Source organism: Salvelinus alpinus, chromosome 22 (assembly GCF_045679555.1).
Source record: "Salvelinus alpinus chromosome 22, SLU_Salpinus.1, whole genome shotgun sequence".
NCBI lineage: Eukaryota > Metazoa > Chordata > Actinopteri > Salmoniformes > Salmonidae > Salvelinus > Salvelinus alpinus.
The window spans coordinates 15213559-15241540 of record NC_092107.1 but is presented as its reverse complement, the minus strand read 5'-3'; the positions used below and the strand labels follow the sequence as shown (position 1 = coordinate 15241540).

Here is a 27982-nt window from a genome sequence, read left to right as displayed (position 1 = left end):
CCAGACCTGACGCTGAGCATTCCGGCCAAAGAGCTCAATCTTGGTTTAATCAGACCAGAGAATCTTGTTTCTCATGGTCTGAGTCCTTTAGGTGCCTTTTAGCAAACACCAAGTGGGCTGTCATGTGCATTTTACTGAGGAGTGGCTTCTGTCTGGCCACTCTACCATAAAGGCCAGATTGGTGAAGTGCTGCAGAGATGGTTGTCCTTCTGGACGGCTCTCCCATCTCCACAGAGGAACTCTGGAGCTCTGTCAGAGTGACAATCGGGTTCTTGGTCACCTCCCTGACCAAGGCCCTTCTCCCCCGATTTCTCAGTTTGGCCAAGCGGCCAGCTCTAGGAAGAGTCTTGGTGGTTCCAAACTTCTCCATTTAAGAATGATGGAAGCCACTACGTTCTTGGGGACCTTCAATGCTACAGAATTTTTAAAGTACCCCCAGATCTGTGCCTCAACACAATCCTTTCTCAGAGCTCCAAGGACAATTCCTTCGACCTCATGGCTTGGTTTTTGCTCTGACATGCACTGTCAACTGTGGGACCTTATATAGACAGGTGTGTGCCTTTCCAAATCATGTCCAATCAATTGAATTTACCACAAGTGGACTCCAATCAAGTTATAGAAACATCGCAAGGATGAGCAATGGAAACAGGATGCACCTGAGCTCAATTTCAAGTCTCATAGCAAAGGGTCTGAATACTTATGTAAATAAGGTATTTCTGTTTTTAATTTTTAATACATTGCAGAAAATTATAAAACACTTTTTTTGTTTTTACATTATGGGGTATTGTGTGTAGATTGATGAGGGGGAAATAAAAAATAAAAAATTAGAATAAGGATATAACGTAACAAAATCTGGAAAAAGGGAAGGGGTCTGAATACTTTACGAATGAACTGTACATATAGTAAGTATTCACACCACTGAGCCAATACATATTAGAATCACTTTTGGCAACAATTACAGATGTGAGTCTTTGTGGGTAAGTCTTTGCACACCTAGATTTCGCAATATTTGTCAATTATTCATTTTTAATATTCTTCAAGTTCTGTCAAGTTGGTTGTTAATCATTTCTAGACAGCAAGTCTTGTCATAGATTTCTATTCCGATTTAAGTCAAAACTGTAACTATAGGCCACTCAATGTAATCTTGGTAAGCAACTCCAGTGTATATTTGGCCTTGGGTTTTAGGTTATTGTCCTGTTAAAGGTGAATTTGTCTCCCAGTGTCTGATGGAAAACAGACTGAACAAGGTTTTCCTCTAGGATTTTACCTGTGCTTAGCTCTATTCTGTTTATTTTTATCCTAAAAAACTCCCTAGTCCTTGCCGATGACAAGAATAACCATAACACGATGTAGCCACCACCATACATGAAAATATGAAGAGTGGTACTTAGTGATGGGTTGTGTTGGATTTGTCTTAAACATAACACTTTGCATTCAGAACGTAAAGTTCATTCCTTTGCCACATTTTTGGCAGTTGTACTTTGGCAGTTGTACAGGATGCATGTTTTGGAATATTCCTTCCTCTTCGGCAACTGAGTTAACAAAGGGGTTGAACACTTATTGACCCAAGACATTTCAGCTTTTCATTTTTAATTCATGTTTAAAAATGTCTAAAAACATCATTCCACTTTGACATTATGGGGTATTGTGTCTAGAGCCAGTGACACAAAATTTATATTTAATCCATTTTAAATTCAGGCTGTAACACAACAAAATGTGGAAAAAGTCAAGGGGTGAGAATACTTTCTGAATGGACTGTATGTTGGTCTATTGTACTTCCAACAATGTGTACCTTCCTTTTCCTTCTCATCTAACCAGTGTTAGATAGCTAGCTACAGCTGCTAACCTTATACCAGCTAGATGCTACTGTTTCGCAGCAACCGAGTTGCACCCGGTTTTAGAACTCTGAGATTTGGCTGAAAAGATAGTCAGAAATGCTACAAAAAGGTAGCACATCATTGGTTTTATATTGGGCAGAAATGTGCACGTGAGAGCGGTAAATTGTGAATTGAATCAAAACTGTTAAACCTAAAAACGTATTCAGTCAAATGAATCTAAGTCTAATGGTCACCTTATGGACGATGTATTGGCGTACACATGATGGTTGGGAGATTTGAATTTAACCTTGAGATTCAACAATGTTTGCGGAACTATAATGTTTTACAATGTATTTCCATATTGAAGCACTGCAATTAGAATAATGTAGACTGCAAACATGTTAAAAAATATTTAGCAAATATGGGGCAGGGTATTTAACGGAATAGGCTATAACGGTCTAATATTCAAATTGGAGTTGATGACAACGCTCTGATTGGCCAGTGAAGGGCCAAGCTTCGACGAACCCACAACTTGATTATTCATTAAAACCCAACCCTTTCACGCCACCGCCAGCTACTGCGCCCATAATTCTGGTTGTGAAAATGGCACAAATATTTCTGACACCCCGAACCTATAACGCTACCGCCAGCGCTAAGATTTACCATTGCTTTAGGTTTGTCAAAATAGATCCCTCTATGTTCACGTATTTATCGATCATAAAGTAGAACTACAATGTGAGCATGTTTGACAAATTAAACGTTAAGGTTCATCTAAATGTAAATGATTACATTGATTTTTCTTGTTGATTGAAGAGGGTTCTGTTCATTTCCTGGTCTGAGAATTAATGGGCAAATGGGCGCGTTCCAGCGCATGGTTAAAGATACGGTTAATGCAGTAGTAGCTTATTCCGGGGGGACGTACATGTCTATATCCCAGATTGTGTTTCTGCTCTAAAGCATGGAATAGCACCTGTATTGAAGTGTGTGCTCGGAGAATACTTAGACGTTTGTTAACTGAACATGTTTGGTATTTCATGCCAACCGGTAATTGATCATGATGTCAATTAGGTTGCTCTCATTAGTTAAATGCATTATGGGTAGTGTTATTTAAACCCTGTAATTTCCTTGTTAGAGAGAGAGAGAAAGGGTAAAGCCGGCATACCTCTGGGTTTGCAGAAATCTGGGTTTTTGGTTTTGAGCTCTATTTGGATTTATGTTCCATGTGTTGCAACGTCCAGTTTATTCTTTTTGTTTGTGTTGTACAGTCGCTGGCTAAGTCTTGCAAATAAAAAGCCTCAATCTGGCAAGAAAAATCTGATCTGTATTACTGTCTCCTCACTGTGTCACGCCCTGGCCGTAGAGATCCTTTTTATGTCTCTATTTTGGTTGGTCAGGGCGTGAGTTTGGGTGGGCATTCTATGTCTGGTGTTCTATGTTGTCCTTGTTTTGTATTTCTACGTGTTTGGCCTGGTATGGTTCCCAATCAGATGCAGCTGTCTATCGTTGTCTCTGATTGAGAACCATACTTAGGTAGCCTGTTCCCACCTGTGTTTGTGGGTGGTTGTTTTCTGTTTTTTGTGTCATCACCTTACAGGACTGTTCGTTGGTCGTTTTTGTTGTTTCGTCAAGTGTTTCGTATTTTATTAAAGGTAATATGAACACTTACCACGCTGCACCTTGGTCTTGGTCCTCTTCTCCTTCTCCCGACGACGTTCGTTACACACTGTTAAAATCCTACCACTGGTTCAACTTCACAAGCCTACATAATAAACTTGGCTTTCCGTAATATTGTAGCACAGTATCCTGTATTAAGAAAAGCAAAATTGTAGCCAATATATTGTTTAGAATTGGTGCTACAGCGTTACAGCAATGTTCCACTAACCGTTATGAGGACACTGTGATAGCTGGGTATTAGCAATGTCCTGAAAGTGTTGGAACATGGAGCTGTATGACATAATTGTCTATCTGCCTCCCTCTACCTCCCTGCTATGTGCTGTAGTCGAGGAGGCTCTGACTGTTCTCCCTCTCTGCCTGCTCTCTTCTCACTCTCCATCTCGGCTCACACGCCCTTTATATTGCAGCGCCGGCAAAAACACATGGGTCAAACTCCACTCCCAAAGGGGTTAAGAAAAGAGGGTGAGTGTGTGTAGGATGCTAGTTGTGGGACGCCAGGGACCTAAACAGATGGAATTGCAATTATAAAATGCAGTGCTTATGTTGTTGTTATGGTATCCCTAATAATGTAGTGTCAGGGTAGCTACTGGTAATGATGACTGCTTTCCATCATACATAATCCCGAACACACACACGCATGCAGGCATGCTCAATGCACACACCACACACACACCGAAACAAAAGAGAGAGAGTCACTTTTGCAACTTGTCCCGGAGGTCCCTTGTAAAATAGTAAGGGGCCAATGAACTAACTGAGAAACGAGGGGAAAGGGAAGAGGAAATAAGAGCCCATTGGGCTTTGGGTAGCAATAGCTTTGAGAGAAACAGTGGCAGGCCCCATTTATAAAAAGTTATACACTGCAGGGACAAGCACTAGATCCCCCCCCCCCTTTAAGCATCTTCAATTCTGCACTTCCAAAATTAGGTTAGACACCCACAGACACCGGTTGTTCTCACATCCAGTCTTCTCACCTGCAGCTGATCCGTGTAATTAACACCTCTATTTATATGATATTTTCTCACATTTTAGTCATTTAGCAGATGCTCTTTCCGGGAACATTTTCATACTTTTTCGTACTTTATCTGTACAGTCATACATTTTCTGATACTCTTCACGGTAGCCCTTTAATATGTCACTTCCTGCTGGTTTCACTTCCTGGTTTCAGAGATATGGGATAGAAGCAAGACAAATGACCTTCATACATGAGGTACGCTGGGAGGGGACAGGCTGTTGCCTGGCAACCACTGCAAGCGCGGGCACATATCCGTCCACTTGGCAAAGTTGCACCTTCCAACAGCTGCCGGGCATGTGACGTCAGGGAGAAAATCCACCACGTAAAAATGTAAATCACCTGACAGTTACAGGGTAAGAGGGTCACCTGCATCAAAAGGCTGGGGCGTTCAGTAACACCAGAGATTCTAGCTGCTATAAAGGCCTATACTTTAGCTACTCAAAACCTTGGAGACAGTCCTAGACCCTTTTATACAGTCGGAAATTTACATACACTTAGGTTGGAGACATTAAAACTTGCTTTTCAACCACTCCACAAATTTCTTGTTAACAAACTATAGTTTTGGCAAGTCGGTTAGGACATCTACTTTGTGCATGACACAAGTCATTTTTCCAGCAATTGTTTACAGACAGATTATTTCACTTATAATTCACTGTATCACAATTCCAGTGGGTCAGAAGTTTACATACACTAAGTTGACTGTGCCTTTAAACAGCTTGGAAAATTCCAGAAAATGATGTCATGGCTTTAGAAGATTCTGATAGGCTAATTGACATCATTTGAGTCAATTGGAGGTGTACCTGTGGATGCATTTCAAGGCCTACCTTCAAACTCAGTGCCTCTTTGCTTGACATCATGGGAAAATCAAAAGAAATCAGCCAAGACCTCAGAAAAAAAATTGTAGACCTCCACAAGTCTGGTTCATCCTTGGGAGCAATTTCCAAACACCTGAAGGTACCACTTTCATCTGTACAAACAATAGTATGCAAGTATAAACACCATGGGACCACGCAACCATCATACCGCTCAGGAAGGAGACGCGTTCTATCTCCTAGAGATGAACGTGATTTGGTGCGAAAAGTGCAAATCAATCCCAGAACAACAGCTAAGGACCTTGTGAAGGTGCTGGAGGAAGTAGGTACAAAAGTATCTATATCCACTGTAAAATGAGTCCTATATCGACATAACCTGAAAGGCCGCTCAGCAAGGAAGAAGCCACTGCTCCAAAACCGCCATAAAAAAAAGTACTTTTGGAGAAATGTCCTCTGATCTGATGAAGCAAAAATATAACTGTTTGGCCATAATGACCATCGTTATGTTTGAAGGAAAAAGGGGGACGCTTGCAAGCCAAAGAACACCATCCCAACCGTGAAACACGGGGGTGGCAGCATCATGTTGTGGGGGTGCTTTGCTGTAGGAGGTACTGGTGCACTTCACAAAATAGACGGCATCATGAGGACGGAAAATTATGTGGATATATTGAAGCAACATCTCAAGACATCAGTCAGGAAGTTAAAGCTTGGTCGCAAATGGGTCTTCCAATTGGACAATGACTCCAAGCATACTTCCAAAGTTGTGGCAAAATGGCTTAAGGACAACAAAGTCAAGGTATTGGAGTGGCCATCACAAAGCCCTGACCTCATGGAAAATTTGTGGGCAGAACTGAAAAAGCGTGTGCGAGCAAGGAGACCTACAAACCTGACTCAGTTACACCAGTTCTGTCAGGAGGAATGGGCCAAAATTCACCCAACTTATTGTGGGAAGATTGTGGAAGGCTACCTAAAACGTTTGACCCAAGTTAAACAATTTAAAGCCAATGCTACCAAATACTAATTGAGTGTATGTAAACTTCTGACCCACTGGGAATGTGATGAAAGAAATAAAAGCTGAAATATATAATTCTCTCTACTATTATTCTTACATTTCACATTCTTATAATAAAGTGTTTATCGTAACTGACCTAAGACAGGGAATTTTTACTAGGATTAAATGTCAGGAATTGTGAAAAACGGAGTTTAAATGTATTTGGCTAAGGTGTATGTAAACCTCCGACTTCAACTGTATATAACCAATTTGCTTTGGGTAAATTGTTCGATAGAGAACACAGCTCTTGAGAATCCAGGAGGGGGGAAATAATGTTTCCCAGGACCACCCTAACTCAAACCAATATGGTTGTAACACTAGCGCCGACCCAACAGATTTATCACAGCTACAGCTTGCTAGGGCTGTCCCCTCAGGAAATCTTTGGGTAGTCTTATCTATACATTGGCTCTATGAAATAGTCTTGAACTCACATAAGACCACCAACTTGCCCTTTACAGAGGGCTACGTTCACCTACGGCGATCTCAGAGTGTTGCCGTTACTGAGGGAAATCTATTGTCAGGTCAGAGTGTACCAACACAAATGAGAAAATATATGAGACAGAATACCAGCGAAAACAGCCAGTATTACAAACAATTCTGATTTTATAGAAAAATGTAAGCTGTTTAAGTACAATAGAACGTTTTCATCCATGAAAAAAATTATAAATGCCAAATGTGAAACCTCTCCACTGTTATTCAATATTATGGTACAGCCTACATTATTAATATAAGCCATGCAGTGTAGGTTTAAATATTCAGAGCAAAGGCTACTCTTTCTAAAATACTCTGATCTTTCAAAGGCATATCCGATATTCATTTCTCAACCTGAGAACAAAACCATGGTCATTATCCTGAATCGTTGGTCTGAGTTTGAAATTGTCAAGCAAAGATAGTGTATATTCATGAACCACTATGGTTCTAAACATGAACGGATTCCGACCTAGATTCATCCATAATATAAATATTAGATTTTTAATTAGATTATTCAGATATCAGGCATTCCAACCCCCAGACTCGCTCACACACAGAGCAGGTCACCAGTTGGCATGGCTTCAAATGAGACACACACACACACACACACACAGTGCAGCTGTGTTACAGTGCATTTAGGGTGCCTGTCGCTCCGCGTTTCATTTGTTTTCCCACCAACGCTATGACAGAGCCCCGGGGGAGAAAACGGTGTTTCTGTTTGGGTACACAGCATCGCTGGGAGACGTGGCTAATCATACTGTACCTATAAATACTTTACTGTAAGAGGAGCTATATACAGATAACATGCTGCCAATTATTCTACTGAGATCATAGGCATGCCAATGGGTGTGCCTCCAAGCGACCGTTCCCTTGTACAGCAGCTGCAGTAAGCACCTTCCAATAACACTCCAGTATCTATCTATGCAGATGACCTGAATTTGAATCCAAAATGGATCGTACCACTTAGACTCAGCCTCGATGACGTCACTGCATTACAGTGGAGGCTGCTGAGGGGCTTATAATAATGGCTGGAATGGAGTCAATGGAATGACATCAAACACATCAAAGATGTGGTTTCCATGTGGTTGACACCATTCCATTGACTCCATTCCAGCCATTATTATGAGCCGTCCTCCCCTCAGCAGCCTCCACTGCTACATTACACTTCTGGATATACTTAGGCCTAATGGCAACCATGTTCCCAAATCCATTTGCACAGTGTACAAATGCACAGTGTACGAACGTTCGGTGAAAACGTTTGCTTTTCCACGTCATGTGCATCTAGTGCAGCCCTGTCCCGATTAGGGGGAATAGGATTGATATCACAGGGTATAATGAGCCACATCCGAGCCAGTGGTTGTACTTGTACTACTTGCCTAAAGCAATTATCCCACTGATGTTACAGTTTGTATCAATCTGATAGGGCAGGCAGGGCCCACAGATATGATGTGGTGATGTGACCAGTGGATATTTCAGGCAAAACTGTTCGTGCTCATAGGCACATCAGGGTATCTCTGGGTTCATCAGAGCTCTTAGAGACTATTCACTGACACGCTCAACCATCAACTCTCAGTGCCTGTGATTGTCCTTTAATTCAACGAATGGTAAACCAAATGGCAATTCTCGTCAAGTTTATGCTTGTTTGCTGTGTCGCACTCGAAACAGGCTTAGAAATAATAATTTGCAAAATAAATCATTTAAGAGCATATCAAATCATTACGAACCACAAATATTGCAGATAATATTGTTATTTGATTACATACAGTATAAACGCTGGTCTGATCACATTGTAACAAGGAACTTTGTATTTTTTCATTCTACAAACAAAACAAATGACATAGCAACAATGAGTTGACACTAACTTTCCCCCCATCCCCAACCAGCACACACCCAAAACTCTGACGACACCACCACCACCAACAGAGCAGCCAGCTCAGTCTCCCCTTCCCCATTCCTGTGCATCAGCCCATGGTAGATACCCACCCCCGCCTCTGTGTAGAGTCCCAGCGGTACTGTACTCACCCTCTCGATCTTCTCCAGCCACTCTTTGTTCTGGGCCAGCTCGGCCATGAAGGCCTGGTGCTTCAGCCACTTCTTGTGCAGCTTCTGCGTCTCATCGCGGGACGTGTCGCGAGCCATGAGCATCTTCTCTGCCACCCAGTCTCCAAGCTGAGGGACAAGGGAGCTGTCAGTACAGGATGATCATGCCACTCAATGCATTTGTACTGTCATCTAGGTGGACAATATAGGCTACTAACAGACGCATGCAGAGTAGCATAGATGCCCACATACATAGAGACACACACACACATGCAGGCACGTGTCTGTACACACACACACACACACACGCACACACACACACAATACCTGTACAAGCACACACAGAGATGTATTCAGGCTGACCAGTCATTTGAAAAACGAAAAGATCAATGTAAACAATGGGTCAAAAATAAACACACAGAGAAAGAATAGAAAAGCAATCATCCATACACATGAACACAGAGACACACACAAGGTCAAGCACATGCATGTTAAACACATACAGCAGACACATGTATGCAGACACGTGTGTTGTACCACACAAGCATACACACGGTAACAGGAATTCATACACACGGTAACAGGACATGTACACAGAACACGCAAAAGCACACCTCTACACAAGCACATAATCCATTGGCACATTTGGTACAAAAGTAAGCTGACCATTACATTCAAGGCCAAACATACAAAATAACTTATATCCCTGCCCATTCAACATCATCAGTACAAGCAATATAAAAAGAACAATATCTCTCTATCTCCTGCCTGCCTCCCACATATTTCCACCCCCATCTTCTGGACTAGGCTCTCCCGTCCTTGACTGCTACTCCCCTGACATCTAACGGGAAATCTGTTTAATTTACCGGCAGGCAGCGTTAACAGGAACGGCCCATAGGGTTGTGACGGGTGGCCGTACGTATCCACATCCTCGACCTGCCCGTCCAGGTAGGAATAAGGCACAAATCCTCCACAGTAAGAGAGGGAGATGCTGGAGGAATTAAAACAAACAAGCAGCAAGGCAAAGCTGCTCCTAAAAAAAAAACGGAGATAAGATGATGCAGAGGCTACACTAGCCTCTCTGCTGCTCCGTTGCCGTGTTGCCGTGGCGCGTTGCCGTGTTGCCGTGGCGCGTTGCCGTGGCTGGCATGTTCAATCCAGAGAAAGGGATAAGGATGAGGAGGAGGCGGACCAGTGACGAGAGCGAGAGAATGAGAAATGGAGAAATGAAAAATCTCCCCAAAACAATAAAATGGCAGGCTCCAGAAGCAGGTTTGCCCCTCCCCATGAACCCTCTCCTCTCCCCCTCATTCAGCCCCCACCTACAGCGAGCAGGCTGGTGGAGGACGGGCTGGGATTCGGAAGCATCAGCGATGGCCTGGAGGCTCAGTGGTTGTGGTTAGTGATGCTGTGAGGAGAGGGAGGGAGGGATGGGATATGGGAGGAGGGGGCTGGCGTTTGATAGTGTCAAGGAGGGAGGATGGTGGAGAGATTCTGCTCCTCTGGCTCCAAAGAAATCCAGACACGCTCATCGCTCTTCAGAGCACCTCACGACTCCTCTATCACATTCATATTGTCTTTCTTCTCCACCCCCAATCCCCAACCCTTTTCCTTTTGCCTGCCTGCCTCTCTCTCTCTCTCGTTTGGTTTGTCCCTCTGCTGCAGTCCTTGCCTATTCCAGCTGCACAGGGCTGTATTCCGGGCTGTAACAAGCCCCAGTTTCCCCAACCCTGCTGCTGCTGCAGTGGCTGAGCAGAGCGAGGTAATAGAAAGCTTGCACTGGATCGAGCCAGCGAGGGAGAGCCAGAGAGGGAGAGCCAGAGAGGGAGAGCCAGAGAGGGAGAGCCAGAGAGGGAGAGCCAGAGAGGGAGAGCCAGAGAGGGAGAGCCAGAGAGGGAGAGCCAGCGAGGGAGAGAGGAGGGGCGAAAGGAAGGGAGGGGGAGTGGATGAGCAGCATAGAGAGAGCGAGAAAGAGAGAGGGAGAGATACTACGCTGCTGTGAGGCGTCACCAGGGGGAATGCTCTGCACTTGAACATACATCACTGAGTGGGGGGGGGGGGGGTAAAGGGGATAAGGAGACAGAGAAAGACGGAGGTAGGGAGGGAGAGATGATATATTTGTGGTTTGATAGATTTACTGCTCTGCTTTCGTGTAAAGGGTCCATTGCATATTTCTCCTCAACCTCTCACCCCTGGATGCTGCCCTCCTGACCAGAGGAGCTCAGTGGGGATCACAGGCAGAAAGCACCCCTGGGACGCCAAGTGGGCCCATGTGCAGACTGGGAGGCAGCAGCTTATGGAAATATAGGAATGGCGCTCATCAAATGGACTCCAGTGGTACCACTGCTATTAGAGACGATGACCCTCTGCCTCCAGTCCACAGTCAGGTCAATGTGATGTCCCTACATGGGGGTCATCACCAGGGTGACCAGGCCTCCTCCTCCTCATGGCTCCATCTTACCATCTCACTCAAAGAACAGGACAGATAGAGCTAAACAGGGCCATCTCATATCTATAGGGAAACTATTCCCTTTAAAGTGTTTATTGCACTACGTTTTTGGGACGCTACCAATAGACAAGTGAACTAGCAAAGTCTAGAATTCTGCTAGAACTGTGGTTCAGAATGGAGCATGGTAAAAACCAGCCGCTGGATGTGCATCAACCCTTTGTTCCCAAGCCAGTACAGCTGTATAGAAAGCGTAAAAGTTAAGAACACACTACTGACTTGGTTCTGCACGTTCTTACAAACTGTCGCAGTGTGTGTCCCTCTCATACAGTAGCCCACACATGGGCAGGGAAGCCTTCTCACCCAGATACACTCCCTTTCCCCTGAACAAATGACGAAGGGAGGTGGTGGTGAATTATTCAATGCAGGGCGGGCAGAGAGAAAGTTGCAGAAACGGAATAAAGCTCTGGGTTAGGTAGGGTAGCTCTGGGGCACACTATAATACCCTTTCATTTAAAACATTTTATTAAAATAAGCAAGTCAGTTAAGAACAAATTCTTATTTACTACCCCGACCAAACCCTAACCCGGACGATGCTGGGCCAATTGTGCGCCACCCTATGGGACTCCGAATCACGGCCGCTTGCGATACAGCCCGGAATCGAACCAGGGTCTGTAGCGACGCTGCGCCACTCGGGAACCCCTGATACAGCTGATGCATCCAGGTTGGGCACTGGACACTGAATATGGCTGTCCTGACTCACAGACACACAGCACAGCTTAAACATGGCAGTCAAAGTCCTGTCACAGCAAAGCATCATCTTCCTTTGCAACCAAATGACAACCGTATGACAAGTATCCACCGACTATCAACTAGGTCAGCCTCTCTCAACGGGTTCGCCAGAAGTTGACTGTCCTGTCAGAAAGATCCAGCAACATCCAATCACGTCTAAACTTCAGATGAGTCAAGTTCGTCTGTCACTCACATCCCCAAGTTAAGCATCTAACACAGCAGCCGGCTGGCTCAAATCCTTCAACTTACATAGAAAAAAATATACATTTTTGTCACCCCTGATATAAAGATTGAGGAAGAACAGGAACCCACTCCAGGTCTTTCAGATTTCATTCAATTTCAGCGAAGCAGAGTTTCAGTATATCCCTGAAGGATCCCGCAATATGATATTCACCTGGAGGTTTAAGCCTGACCCCCTGTGGTCCCAGGCAGAGACATGTACAGTACAGTATAGCTCTGAACCCAAGCCCTTTTTTGAACCCATACTACCTCCCATTGGTGATTCCATTGATATGCCAGTGTTGGTTATGACACTATTTGTGTTTCGTCCTACCTCGTGGCAGTCCTGTAGTAACCTCTGGAGCCCCCACTGGCCGTTGAGCCTCTCCAGCCACTGTTGGGCCAATTCCCGGTTCTGGTTGCCTCTGTGGAGGAGAGAAACATAAAGCCATTCATTCACACACTGCTCAATTCATTCACACACTGCATCAATCACTCTACTGGTATCTGCAACTGTAACTCTATGATGTAGATGGCTTTGGTGCAGCACACCGAGCAACAATGAACAACAGTCCATTGTAAAGACATGAGTCGGCCAACGGTCTCATCTAAATATCTCCCTAACATGTGGTCGCCCCATGCTATTGTTGGGGTGGAGAGTTGAATACGGGGTAACTAGGCCCCTCCTTGCCTCACCCATCAGTATGAATGTCATGCTCTGCTGTTAAAGAAAGTATCAACGAGGGGAGTTTCTTTTCGGTCGCTTATGCTTTGTCTCCTCTGTGTACCATTGTGTTTGTGAAGCCCACCTGCTACTAAGACCACTTCGTTATCACTATAGTATAACTAACTCATATTTGAACAGTATTTTATATTTCAATATCCATAGTGCATTCATATAATGTACCAGTCAAAAGTTTGGACACACCCACTCATTCAAGGGTTTTTCTTTATTTTCACTATTTTCAACATTGTAGAATAATAGTGACGACATCAAAACTATGAAACTACGAATTATGTAGTAACCAACAAAAAGTGTTAAACTGTCACGCCCTGACCATAGAGAGCTTTTTATTCTCTATGTTGGTTAGGTCGGGGTGTGACTAGGGTGGATCATCTAGGTGATTTATATTTCTATGTTGGCCTGGTATGGTTCCCAATCAGAGGTAGCTGTTTTTCGTTGTCTCTGATTGGGGATCATATTTAGGCAGCCATTTCCCCTTTGTGCTTTGTGGGATCTCGACTATGTATAGTTGCCTGTGAGCACAATTGTAGCGTCACGTTTCGTTTTGTGATTTATTGTTTCACTACCTAATAAAGAGGATGGAACCATACCACGCTGCATCTTGGTCCACTCATTCTAACGTTCGTGACATAAACAAATCAAAATAAGTTTTCTAATTTAGAAATTCCCCAAATTAACTTTTAACAAGGCACACCTGTTAATTGAAAGGCATTTCAGGTGACTACCTCATGAAGCTGGTTGAGAGAAAAGCGTGCAAAGCTGTCATCAAGGCAAATGGTGGCTACTTTGAAGAATCTAAAATACAAAATATATTTTGATTTTTTAAACACTTTTCTGGTTGCTACACGATTCCATATGTGTTATTGCATAGTTTTGATATTTTCACTATTATTCAACAATGTAGAAAATAGTCAAAAATAAAGAAAAACCCTGGAAAGAGTAGGTGAGTCCAAACTTTCAACTGGTACTGTACAGTATTGTGCCTCTGCTAAGTGACAAGTGATACCTCTACCTTTACCTCATGCGTTTCAGACTTTACCACAGCACCCTCCCCTGTATAAATAAGGACAGGTGAATATTCAGTCATGCTGCTATATGAATCGGACTAAGCTCACATTTCATTTTCATGCCTCCGTGCTCTTCTATGTATAGTCAAAGATGTTTAAGAAAGATTGTACATGGCTTTGACATACAATAGCATTGTCAGACAAGAACAATCCTATGTCGCCACCCACCTGTTAGCGAGGGTGTCCACACGCTCCTTGATGCGGTCCGAGTAGATGTTGCTCTGGCTAATGAGGCTCTCTCCGGCCTCGATGACAGCCTTGATGCGATGCAGGTTGAGCTCCATGGTGGTGGTAAAGTCCTTGTGTTTCTTGATGGCAGCCTCCACCGTCTCCACAGTGGTGGGGAGCTCAACATGGGCCAAGGCTGACTCCTGGAGGGGGACAGGGAGAATGGACAGAGTCAGAACCCCACGTCAGTGAAGAGTTTATAAATGTACAAGAGAGTAGAGGGAATATAAGTAAAACTGAGAGAGAAAATGGGAATATTACTGTAGTAAGCTCTTATGTAGTATGTGGGGGAAAACCTTGCTCACAGACATGGGTATCATCTCATGGCATTTTATCAATAACTACATTAGCGTGTTTAGTACATGCAAAAGGTGCAGATTCTATTTTGCTGAATGACAAATAAACGGATCTCTAAGGACTATAATGAGGTCAGGTTTCAGTCATTATTGGCAAGGAACCTGACAATGTTTTCCTGATCAATGAATGGCATGAAAACAGCAACCCTCGCAGGCTCTATTTCATACTACAAAGCTCTGCCAAGATGTCTGAAAGCTGAATTGTTGTGTTCAACACAATGACATGTAAAGTAAAGCGATAGTGTAAGGACATTCCTACATGTATGGTACACAGGTTGAGATAAACATGGGTCGAAAGACCAAAAACAAGTCCACGGCACCCTGTTTGACAATTATTCAAAAAGAAATCCGTTGGCCTGTAGTTCTGTGCCTGTGGGGTCTAAAGGGAGAACTGGGTCTGTGGTAAAGGTCTGTTAGCAAACCAGAACAGACATGCTCTGACACACGGACAGAGAAGTCAGGGGAAATGCATGCCTTTTGACATTTCAACTGGAATCTTCTGCATGCAAAGACCCTGCAATGGAGTGCACTGTATAAAGTATGTATATATTCCAGCATGCAGAGCATAGCCTATAGATTATACTGTACATAGTCGCACACATGACACAATAAAGGTAGAAATACTGTGCATGAATATAAATGCAAAACAATGTACCAAAAATGTTAAATTTTGTACCTTTTAACATTATCAATTGTACTGTATAAACACCCACATACAGACACTCAAGCCTGTGAACCCTTAATAGGCACAGTGAAGACCAAATTGCCAAAGCTTTGCCTCCCTCACAATAGTGTGCAAGAAGATAGCTACTAGTTTTGCTGCAGGTCTTCAATGTTGCAGGTTTACGACTGGTCGTTGGTTGTGCTGTCATATCCAATAGCACATCTTGCTGGGATTTCCTGCTATAGAGCCACCTATAAATTCTACATCTAGGCTAGGGATCACAGGCATACTGTATACTGTGCTGTGTGTATAAATATCCCTCTGATCATTTCAACAATGCCCTTTCCCACAACCTTTTTGATTCCAGGTAGAACCCTTTTTGGTTCCAGTTAGAACTCTGTTGTGTTCCATGTAGAACCCTCTGTGTAAAGGGCTCTAAATGGAACTCAAAAGGGATCTACTTGGAACAAAAAATAATGATTCAAAGGGTTCTCCTATGGGGACAGCCGAAGAACCCATTTAGGTTCTAGATAGCACCTTGTTTTCTAAGATTGCATTCCTGGGGATTTCCCTGCCAGCAAAACATCTATAGAATGCTGGCCACTCACTGTAATAGCACTGACCCTCACTGTAATAGCACTGACCCCCACTGTAACAGCACTGATCCTCACTGTAATAGCACTGACCCCCACTGTAACAGCACTGATCCTCACTGTAATAGCACTGACCCTCACTGTAATAGCACTGATCCTCACTGTAATAGCACTGACCCTCACTGTAATAGCACTGATCCTCACTGTAATAGCACTGATCCGCACTGTAATAGCACTGATCCTCACTGTAATAGCACTGACCCCCACTGTAACAGCACTGATCCTCACTGTAATAGCACTGACCCTCACTGTAATAGCACTGATCCTCACTGTAATAGCACTGATCCGCACTGTAATAGCACTGACCCTCACTGTAACAGCACTGACCCTCCCTGTAATAGCACTGACCCTCACTGTAACAGCACTGATCCTCGCTGTAATAGCACTGACCCTCACTGTAATAGCACTGACCCTCACTGTAATAGCACTGACCCTCACTGTAATAGCACTGACCCTCACTGCAATAGCACTGATCCTCACTGTAATAGCACTGACCCTCACTGTAATAGCACTGACCCTCACTGTAATAGCACTGATCCTCCCTGTAATAGCACTGATCCTCCCTGTAATAGCACTGATCCTCACTGTAATACAGTGGCCCTCACTGTAATAGCACTGATCCTCACTGTAATAGCACTGACCCTCACTGTAATAGCACTGACCCTCACTGTAATAGCACTGACCCCCACTGTAACAGCACTGATCCTCACTGTAATAGCACTGACCCTCACTGTAATAGCACTGATCCTCACTGTAATAGCACTGATCCGCACTGTAATAGCACTGACCCTCACTGTAACAGCACTGACCATCCCTGTAATAGCACTGACCCTCACTGTAACAGCACTGATCCTCGCTGTAATAGCACTGATCCTCACTGTAATAGCACTGACCCTCACTGTAATAGCACTGATCCTCACTGTAATAGCACTGATCCTCACTGTAATAGCACTGATCCTCACTGCAATAACACTGCGCTTCCACAGCATCCATATCTAGTACAGTCAGAAGTCATATTGTACAGTCTTTAGCTATTCATGTTTAATAAGAACTACTGACTAATAACACAGATTAGCTAAAGATGATTTGGGATGAATTGACTCAGCACATAACACTCGGCACTTTTCTCAGCACATAACATACAGTATGTAGGCCTAACTACTAGATATTGCTGATATATATATTGGTGTTGGGATGTCCAACAAGAGGTTAACTGACCTGGTTGTTGAGGAAGGCCTCGGCCTGCTTGACGTCCCTCAGGAAGAGGTGGAAGATGTGCGCCTGCACCAGCACCTCCCTCCGGCTCTCCCACATCTCCAGCAGCTTGTTCCAGCCCACATCCAGCTTCTGGAGCCACTGCTGCAGCGCCGCATATGGCAGCGGAGCCTCCTCGGCCTCCAGCAGCTCGTTGACCGCCTGCAGCCGCTCGTAGTCCTCCTCGTACCTCCCGATCTCCTCCTTCAGTGCTGCGTGGCGGTTGATCAGCCTCTCGGCCTCCTCCAGCGCGTTGGGCAGCTCGTCGCTAGCTGCCGCCGTCTGCGTCTGCACTAGCCACGTCAGGAAGGAGTCCAGGTCCTGGATGAACTGCTGCAGCCGCCCCGCCACCATCAGAGAGTCCTCGCAGCCTTGCAGCGTGTGCTTCAGCTCCTCCCACTCCACACTAATGCCCTCGAAGTGCTCCAGGACCTCCATGGCCTTGGCCGGGTGCGAGATAGCCAGCTCCTCTGCCTCCTGCTGCAGGTGAAGCAGCTTGGGCTCCAGCACGGCCAGGGCCCCCTCCATGGTGGAGAGTCGGCGCTGCAGGGCCAGGACCCCGCCCAGGTCACTGCCCACGTACTGAGTGGCGTCGATGGCCTTGCGCTTCTCCTGGATCTGGGACTTGATCTCAGCACACTCCAGCAGGTAGTTCTGGAGACGGAGGACAGAGTCCAGGTGATCCTTTTTCTGCTCCACCATCTCCACGATGCGGTTCCATCTAGAGGGGACAGACAGGGGGCACAGGGGTGGGGAGGTCAGGCAGGGGCACATAAGTGGGGAGGGGGAGGGGAAAGACAAGGCCACAGGGGTGGGGAGGGGGACGTAACAGACAGGGGGCACAGGGGTGGGGAGGTCAGACAAGGCCACAGGGGTGGGGAGGGGGACGTAACAGACAGGGGCACAGTGGTGGGGAGTGGGCAGACAGGGGCCCAGGGGTGGGGGTGGGGGTGGGGGGTTAATAGGACGGGGCACAGTGGGGGGGAGAGGGGGGGACAGACAGGGGCGCAGGGGTGGGGAAGGGGCCTGGGTCAGTCTGCATCTGTTTGAAGCTTTTAATTCACATATAATTCAGTCAGTATACTAAAACATACACTAAGTATTAACTATTGTTACAATTGTCACAATTCATGTTTGAAAAATATATAGACTATTAAAATATATATTATTTTCATTTACCAACAGAGCCCAAGAGGATGGAATCAATAGTGCAATTGATCGAATGCATTAATAAGCGACATTGGTTTTGTTTGTTAGTTGTCATTTGCATCTCAAAGGGTTTTGTCTTTGTCTTGACACAGGCTGTGTCTAGCTTGTTTCCACTCCAAGTAATATGGTCCCCATGCAAAAGAACAGGCATGAATTATACTCATTCAGCAAAGCATATCCAACATGACGTCATGCCAAAACCCCCAAGCTAGAGGCTTCAAAGGGTAGCAATATTATATAGGACCATTGACCAGATATGATCGAAACATGAAGCAAACCTGAACAAGAGAGGACAAAGTCTACCGAAACTATGTCATAGAGATGTACAATATCCATGAATGCTATACTTAGTCATAACTAAAACCATAACAGTTTGAGACTGAGGGAGAATATAGTAAAGCCAAAGAGAACACATTTTGGGCATGTTGGTCTTGCACCCGGTGTGGTAGGCAGTCGACACAGATGGTCACCCTGAGATAGGCTCTGTATGCCAAGGTCAGGAGGAACTGGGCCACTGTAGCATTTCACCAAAACCATCCTCCACTACCCTGGCCCTGGCCTCAGATCTGTCTGCCTGTGTCACCAAGGTGTCACTAGGGTCTCTGGTCCCCTTCCAGTTCTATCAGCAGAGAGCATGTGATCATCATGGCTTCTGTTGCTCCCGATCTGTACCCCCCCCCCCCTCCCCCCCTTCCCTTATTTGGCAGGAAATTAGCTAACAATGAGGTAACTGGGACACTTTGAAAAAAAAAAAAAAATGCACTACGCACCATGTGCTGTACATGGATTGACAGATGTGTTTCTATGGCTGCGTTTACACCGGCATCCCAATTCTGATCTTTTTTTTTTTTTTTTTACTAATTGGTCTTTTGACCAATCAGTTCAGCTATTTTAAGAATTGGGCTGCCTGTATAAACACAGCATATGTAGTGTTTAGTTTTGTAATAAATTACCTGTGTTGATGAATCTCTATCCAACTAAACATAATTCCCATGTTATTTCGCAACGCAGATAAATCACGTTTTCATCACATATTGTCTTGTTGTGGAATAGACCTGGGGTGCATTCTTTGCTGCACACCATAGCAAACTGTAACAAAACATTCTTGTTGGTAAAGTTCAGTTTAGTCCTTCCCCGTTTTGACCTTTTTCTTCTGTTTGGTTCCTAGTGAAATACACCCCAGAGTTGGTCAGTCAGAGAACAGTGGGGTGGGTTACCTGCTGTTGAGGTGGTCCTGACAGCCTCTGACCTCTGTAGAGCTGGGGTGACCATTGTCCAGGAGCTGCTGCACTATCTGGTTAACGTCCAGGATCCTTCCCATCAGGCTGTTCATCTCCTGGTCCAGGCTCTCAAACCTAAAGAGTGTGAGATAAGAGGATGGAGAATGTGTGTTTTAAACGCAATAGAGCCATCAGCTAGATATGACTGATTATGACATTGCTATGACAGTGTTATGTCGCCCTTAGGAGGGTTCAAGCAACGGATTCCCGAAAAACACATGACTAACTTTAGAACTAAAAGCATGACTTAAATCTAACATTCTCCCTATGATCTCCACCCCAGACGGGAGCTGTACCTATGGGCTATGACCTCTACGTCCTCCAGCCTCTCTGGAACCTCCATCTTGTTGAGCCACTGCTCCTTCTCGTCGATCCACACCTCGCAGGCGTTGACCTCGCTGAACATGAGGTAGACGGCCAGCGCGTCGTGCAGCCACTGCTGCCTCAGGACGGCCACCTCGGCCACCTCGGCGTACAGCTGCTCCGCCTCGCCCATCCTCGACTGCACCTCGTCCAGCTCCCGGTAGTGCAGTGGCAGCGCCACCATGTGTTTGCGCAGAGTTACCACGTGCATCCGGTGCTTGTCCACGGCCTCGCACACACCCCGGTGCTTCTTGAGCAGTGACTGGGTGGAGTACTCATCGTGGCCAAAGTCCTCGCTGGAAACCAGGCGGTATGCGTCCTGCAGCCAGGCCAGCAGGTCGTCCGTCTCCGTGCTGAACTGGAAGAAATTGAGTGCCTCCTGCAGGTGGCCCAGTCTCTGCGCCGCCTGGTCCTCCAGCCTCTTCCACTCCCCTTTCACCTCCATGATGCGCTCCTGGATGCCCCCCGTGCCGAAACTCTTCTCCATCAGGATCTGCTTGCCCTTCTTCATGGTCTGTTGGAGGAGGGAGCGGTGGGCCAGCAGCTCCCCAGCCAGGGTCTTGTGTTTCTGAAGCAGCCGCAGCACGCTGCTCAGGTCCTTGCCGCAGGTCTGGGCAACCAGGATGGAGCTCTTCTCGCGGATCCAGGCCTCGGACTCCTCCACCTCCTGGAAGAAGGCCCAGAGGTGCTGAGACTCCTCCAGCTCCGAGCACCGCTTGGCCGCCAGCTGCTTGAGCTCCTCCAGGCAGGTGCTGACATGGTTGACCCGGTTGCAGATCACCTGGGGGTCACAGGGCTGGTAGCCTGGGAAGGAGAGAGAATAGGGGACAGGGGACAGCACTCAATATACATGTCTGTATTAGAGATGTATATGGCGGACTGTCTCTAAACACTCAATGAACTTTGCATGTAAACAAAACCCTATTACTGATATAAAACGAGCATAAAGTTTTCCAAAATAACGATGTAATATCCACAAAATGTAAATACTTTTGTATTGTAAATGGATCTTCAGAAAATATGTTGTGGAAACTCATGCTTGCCCTCTTGTGGGTCTCTCTGGAAGTGCCATGGCCAACTTCACCACTCAATGTACAGTAAACTATACTCCTACACACTCTTAATACAAAACATTTGTTTTTTTTAACTGTGCATTTTTCCAGGACCAAGGGATACATAACAGCACAGTCAGTATTTCTAATCCTATCAAATCCAAATATTTCATCCCTCAAAATCACCAAGTTGTTATCAAATTACATTCCACTTCTCACTAAAGCTGATCTGTGAACATAGCCATCTGATGTCTTACCTTCAATGGTGGTGAATTTGAGAGCGGCTGAGTTAAGGGCCTGCACCCTATCTGCCTGCGCTGTGATGTCAGCTTCCTGGAGGCTGTGTTTCTGCAGCAGGTCGTCCACCTCCAGCAGATGCTTGCCGAAGTCTTTGGACAGGAGCTGGACCTGTGGTGAGAGGGAGCTTGGTCACCTTCCTGACACTCCACTGACCAGCCTGCCTGTACTAAAACTTAAAAGTCAACGTCTCAAGGATTTCTCACTGTTTTTTCATGTACTGTATCTCCACATTATCATTTCATGTGCACACAAATGTCAACCCACAACCCATGCTGTTGAGTCGACACAACTTAGAGACAGTATAGTGTTCATGTAACGTAAAATGCATGACAAAATACTTGTCTCACCTGCATGTCCTCCATCCAGTCGATCATGTAGACCATGTCCTGGAAGGTCTTCTGCAGAGCCAGGTTCTTCTCCAACCGGGCCTTCCTCCCCACCACCAGCTCCTTCAGCAGGCTCCACTGGCCCAGGATGTTCTCCTTGCGGGCCGAGATGCGCCGGATGTCGTAGTAGCCCTCCGTCTCCATCTCCCCAGCCAGCTCCACCACCACCCCGATGCGCTCCTCGTACGACGAGATGTCTGCCTCAATGGCCTCGTGCTTCTTCATGGCGGCTTCCACCGCTGGCAGGTCGTAGCCAAAGTTATCCTGGTGGGACGGGACATTCAGTCAGGCAGAGGATCACTTAACTACAGGCAGGTGATTGTGGAAGGGTTTACTCAGTCAGGGCAATGCAGTCATATGAAAATAAATCTTAATATACCACTGTCCATTAAAAAGTAATTCATGTTATACAATACTTTGCCATTGGTTCTTAAAAGACATTCTAAAGACATTTCATTCTCAATCCACAGCTACATTATAAAACTATTGCTATAAGACTGTTAGGATATGGCCCCTGTCTGATATGTTAGAGACACTAGTCACTGTGGCCCTGTGGTCCCTACCTGAGACACGAGGCGCTGGTTCTCGTTGAGCCACGCCTGTCTCATGGTGGTCTTGTGGTCAAACCGCTGGGCCAGCAGCTCCAGCTTCTCCTGGCGAATCAGCTCCTGACGTAGGGCCACGCCTTTCTCATGCTCCGCCTTCTCCAGCCTCTCCCACGCCTAGCCAAATGAAAAACAGAGGAAAGTGTACCCATAAAGCAGCATAATGCAGTTTGCATAATGCAAACATAAAGAGGAGTAATTTGCACTGATTTGCTACATTAAAAAAAAACTGATACTGATAAAGAAGGATTTTATATTTGCCAAGACATGTCCAGCTATTGCATTATCTGTTCAGGCATTTGAGACACTCCTTATTCCCACTTATTCATTACCTTATTGATATCAGAGATGAGTTTCCCTTCATGAGGCACGTATGGTTTCTGGTTGTTAGCTCTGAGCTTGCTTTGGATAGTAAAGAGGAGCACTTCCAGGTTCCCCTTCTCCTGGAACCTAGCACAAGACAGAAAGTGTGTTTCACAAATATCCTGATACACAGTACTTTGCACAAGGTGGGATCCATTTGAAATGTAAAATCACAGGTGTCATATCCTAGATCCTGTACCTTAAAATAACCATCTGCTCAAAAACTGATAAAATACATGCATTGTTTCCTATTATTACGTTACTAGGATTGTGACAGTCATGGGATTTTGGATGGCGGTTATTGGTCAGCCAAATGACCGCGGTCACCGTTATAATCGTTTGAATAGCAAAAATGTTCTCCTTTCCTCCTGCCCTGACTGCATGTGCTGCTGCAGGGAGGGGCCGTTGCCTAGGCAACCAAAGACTTGTTTGCTACAACGCCTCGCTCGTTTCAGCAAGGAGCAACACAGTTACATCACGTTGTAAAGAGTCCACGTTACCGCGGAAACGGACACAACTGCACGAATGCCCGGCCGCCCCATCTTCGGTCAGCTGTTCGTTCCACACCAAAAAAACGGTTATGCCGGTTATTTTCTTCTCATGACGGTCTTCATCCATAATCGTCGGTTACACAATCATACAGTCATTGTGCCAGCCCTGTAAGTTACCCTACTCATCCATATATTCTCTGTGACACTGCCTGCAGGCTTGACCTTCACTGCAAAGGCATTCATTATTACATGTGGCCTAGCTCCACACACTGTATAATTGTAACCTAATTCTAAATAATAAGTGGTCATCACTGAGAAGACTTCAGAGTCATATGATGACCACCTCTGGCCATCGAGGGCTGCCAGGGCAACTAGGCTGGGTGAGAAGCCGGGTAAGGCCTCAGAGTTACTAGTCACCAGAGGAGATGTCTATCCTCTAGCCACAGAGAGAAAGGGTCTGGAGACACATTTGGGTGTCACATCACTTAGATCCAGTCCCTTTTGGTCAAATAGGTCATGAGTCACATGGCACGTCTAACTGGGTGCTTAGTTACGCCAGACATGCCAGCTTGGGGCCTCATGCTGGGCCTCATGCTAGTGCTACTGTGCCCACACCCATCAATGTGTAGGTTTTAGTTGAATACTGCAACAGTTATGGTATATTCCACACATCAAATGGGAATCAGACCAATCAAAAGCATTTGTCTGGGGGCATTCTCTGAGAAAATAACATCAAACTATAAGCTATAAGAACTATAAAAGGCTGCAACTATTGACTCAACCTAAATCCTGTCCTAAAACTAAAGCAACCAAAATGATTTAGTGATAATTTGTATAAAACAAAAGTTTTAAGTTTAAAAACCTCTGGTGTATGAATAGGACCACTATAGAATGAAAAAGAATTGATGCAATATAATTCATGCTTTTATGTTTCATTGCACAGTGTTGACTTACTTGATGGGCTTCTCGATGGTGCAGTAGGTGGTGAAGGCTTGAAGCTGTTGCTGGACACCCGTTAAGGAGTTGGCAAACTTCTGGTTGCTGATGATGCCTATGGTCTTCTCGATCCACTCCAGGAGCTCCGAGGCCAGAGCCTCATATCGATCAATCATCTTCTGGCCCTCGATGGCATTGTCCAACACCTGTATAACACGTCAACATTTAGCATTGATGGATATTACGTGGGAGTGATTTAATTCATAACTTTTGTTTATTAGCATTTGATAATGGATTGAATCGTTATCGGTTTGTTTTCACCTACACAACTATACTCATGTGTGCAAAACATAAAGTATGATATACACTAACGTTCAAAAGTTTGGGGTCACTTAGAAATATCCTTGTTTTTGAAAGAAAACCAACATTTTTTGTCCATTAAAATAACATCAAATTGATCAGAAATGTAGTGTAGACATTGTTAATGTTGTAAATGGCTATTGTAGCTTGAAACAGCTACAACAGAGGCACATTATCAGCAACCATCACTCCTGTGTTCCAATGGCACGTTGTGTTAGCTAATCCAAGTTTATCATTTTAAAGGGCTGTTGTGCTGATTAAAGAAGCAATAAAACTGGCCTTCTTTAGACTAGTTGAGTATCTGGAGCATCAGCATTTGTGGGTTTGATTACAGGCTCAAAATGCCTAGAAACAAATAACTTTCTTCTGAAACTCGTCAGTCTATTCTTGTTCTGAGAAATTAAGGCTATTCCATGCGAATAATTGCCAAGAAACGGAAGATCTCGTACAACGCTGTGTACTACTTCCTTCACAGAACAGAACAGCGCAAACTGGCTCTAACCAGAATAGAAAGAGGAGTGGGAGGCCCCGGTGCACAACTGAGCAAGAGGACAAGTATATTAGAGTGTCTTGTTTGAGGAAGTGTGTCAGCATCCTCCTACCTTTCCCACTCTCTTGCCCTCTACTCGAAGGGCTTTCATCTTGGAGAAGTAATGGTAGTAGGACACAACATAGGTTATTATCGACTTCTCGTCTGGGTTCTCCGTATTCACGTCTGCAGAGTCACACAGGAAGGACAACAATACACAAACACTTACAGCACACACATACAATATAACATAATCACACCTTGACATGAAATCATTTCAGTAGTGTAAAATATAAACTACGGTCACTGTCGCTGAAAGTCTGTGAAGGTTTGCAAGTCTGAGATACATGTAACCAAATGTCCATGAACTGTTGAGGAGGTTGTCTAGTCGCTATTCTCTGTGCGATCTTACCTTCAGGGTCCAGGAGTTTGGTGAGCCCCAGGTTCTGCTCAGCAATGTTGAAGGCTTGCTGGAGGTTGTGTGTGGCATTGGACCGGATCAGCTTATGGAATTCAATCAAATCAGGCCTGTAGTAATGCAACGTAGGTCATTTAGTTCACTTTCTATATGGTCACATAAATACATGTTTTAAAGCGTAAATACTTGATTGTTTAGCCAATGCTGACCTGTGTCGGTGAATGAGAGCGTTGAAGGCGAGACCATCTCTCCAGCAGGTGGTGAAGTTCTGGATGTGGACCTCAGAGTACCTGTGGGACAGTTGACACAGAACACACTCACTATTGGTCCAATACATATATGCTATCCAACTAAAGACATTGCATGTAACAACAGTAGTAAAACAACAGTCAACATCCTTTAAGACGTGTACGGAAAGTGGAAACTGTTCACAAAGTTTGACGTTCAATTTTGGCTTTTGGTTAAATGAAGACATTCACCCAGCAGTTTTCATCTGGCACCAGAGTAGCAGGGCATCCTTTGCCGACCGCGTCTCCCTGTTGTCGTCACACTCAATCTTAATCACCTGGATCTGTATGCACAGGGAGCGAGACCAGACGACAAACAACCTTGGTCAAGGAAACCAGCCTCAAAACTGTCCTCAGTTCAGTAAGATCACCAGATTACTATGAGGTTGAGAAGAAAACAGTTAGGAAACACGCCCATGTTGCTGATCAGTTTCAAACACACTGAACACAAAACCCGGTTCCATTCAACAGCCACACCAGGAGTGTATTCATTACACCGATTCTGTTGCAAACAGTTTGGGCTGTTTCAAAACGCTTTGCAACAGAAACCGTTTACTCTAAACGGAAAACGTTTTGCAACGAAAACAAGAGTTTCTAATGGACATATTCAAGTAGGTTCCTCCCTCCCCATTTCGTTACATTTGCTCTGTTTGGTTCTTAAATAGTAAACAGTTTCTGTTGCAAGACGTAATGAATACACCGCAATAGTCACACAACTGCATTGCATGTCTCGTCACTAACTTGCACACAGACATGTGCCTGTCATGTTGGGAGGAAGGCCACAGAATCATGACAAGATCAATGTGCGCCCACATCTATGACAGCCATTGGCCCAATCATGTCACGGTGACATGATACATATTAATGGGAGGGTTGACACCCTAGTATCTGCTAGACCACCCATGTCAACAAATCGCACCTCATCCACACACATACATGCTCACTCACACTGGAAAGCAACTGGAGGCTTATAGGACTCTACTGCATGTATACGCGGTTTAGTCTCCACCTACAGGGAACGGTTATCTGTGATTCAATTATGGTAGGATAACACTACTAATTACAAGGAGAAGTGGAGTCATTATCTAACTGAACAACTGTAGTTCAAATGAACTGCTTCCCAGAACCAAACTGACTTTTCACAAGAGCCAATGAGGACATTCCATCTCTAAAATGTACCTTATCTGCTCATACTTCAGATCAGGCAGATTTGAAATAGCCTTGATCGCAGTGCATATCATCCAACAGTAAACAAGATGCTTGAGAGATACAAACCGTCTGGCAGTGACAGAGAGGCATACATCACGCAGGTCACAATTAGGTAGCATGAACACAACGACACTGAGCGAAGCAACTAGAAAGGATAGTGAAGTTACTAATTGTAATTGAGGTGTCAAGTGTTTATTCGAGTCTTAAAATCGGCTCTTGGTGAACATTTACCTCCTGGAGGCCTCTATTCCTCCTTTCCTTTCCTCTCTTTCCCCCCTTTCTCTCGCTGTGTCTGCTGCCTGCTGCAGTGGCTAGGCCTTACCTGCTGACTGGGCAAAGTCACCTGAAACAGTCCAAGGGTAGGGGAGGGGTGGAAGAGAGGGAGAGAGAAAGGAATAGAGAGAAAGAAAGAGAGAGGAAAACAGAAAGGGAGGAGAGACGTAGTAAACTAAAAGAGGAGTGTGAGGAGAGAGGGATGAGACAACCACAGACGGTGGCAGAATCGGTGACAGAGAAGGAAGGAGGAGTGGCAGAGAGAGAAGAGGGGGAAGGTGAGGGAGGAGAATAGGTGCTGACTGCATCTTGCCCTGCCCGGAGCCCCACCCCTTGCTCCCAAAAGCACAATCAGTTTCCAATAACGCGCTCCTCCTCTTTCACTGCATGCAAAATTTAAGAGGCCATCGACTCACTGGCTCCACAGTCGGTGCAGTAGAATGGGATGCCGGCCAAAAGTGCCCCAGCTAACCTGTAATCACTGTTAGAAGGCAGAGCGATAAGCTATGCCATGCTAGCCTCTCCTCTCCTCCATAGGCACCACTAGCCTACGTCCCTGAATCATATTTACAGAGTGACGCTGATTTGAATAATGCAAGACATGCGTTTATGCTGAGACC

The 27982-nt window shown here is 45.2% G+C and overlaps 1 protein-coding gene across 8 annotated transcripts in view; it reads right to left on the bottom strand.

Moving 5' to 3' along the window:
- The window catches only part of LOC139549105 (spectrin beta chain, non-erythrocytic 4-like), a 61482-nt gene that overhangs the window by 20899 nt on the left and 12601 nt on the right, over positions 1-27982 (bottom strand). For 7 of the 8 annotated variants that reach the window (XM_071359236.1, XM_071359231.1, XM_071359235.1 and 4 more), the window contains exons 5-19: positions 26073-26164; positions 25803-25883; positions 25588-25703; positions 25249-25361; positions 24305-24492; positions 22829-22946; positions 22455-22613; positions 21853-22155; positions 21463-21613; positions 20087-20957; positions 19728-19865; positions 17266-18022; positions 14315-14517; positions 12669-12759; positions 8860-9006 (exon numbers count right to left, since the gene is read on the bottom strand). In XM_071359236.1, coding sequence (XP_071215337.1) covers positions 8860-9006; positions 12669-12759; positions 14315-14517; positions 17266-18022; positions 19728-19865; positions 20087-20957; positions 21463-21613; positions 21853-22155; positions 22455-22613; positions 22829-22946; positions 24305-24492; positions 25249-25361; positions 25588-25703; positions 25803-25883; positions 26073-26164 — 3528 coding nt within the window. Of the gene's footprint in view, positions 1-8859; positions 9007-9743; positions 10173-12668; positions 12760-14314; positions 14518-17265; positions 18023-19727; positions 19866-20086; positions 20958-21462; positions 21614-21852; positions 22156-22454; positions 22614-22828; positions 22947-24304; positions 24493-25248; positions 25362-25587; positions 25704-25802; positions 25884-26072; positions 26165-27982 lie in introns of those variants that run through there. The other variant, XM_071359237.1, reaches the window with a different exon arrangement.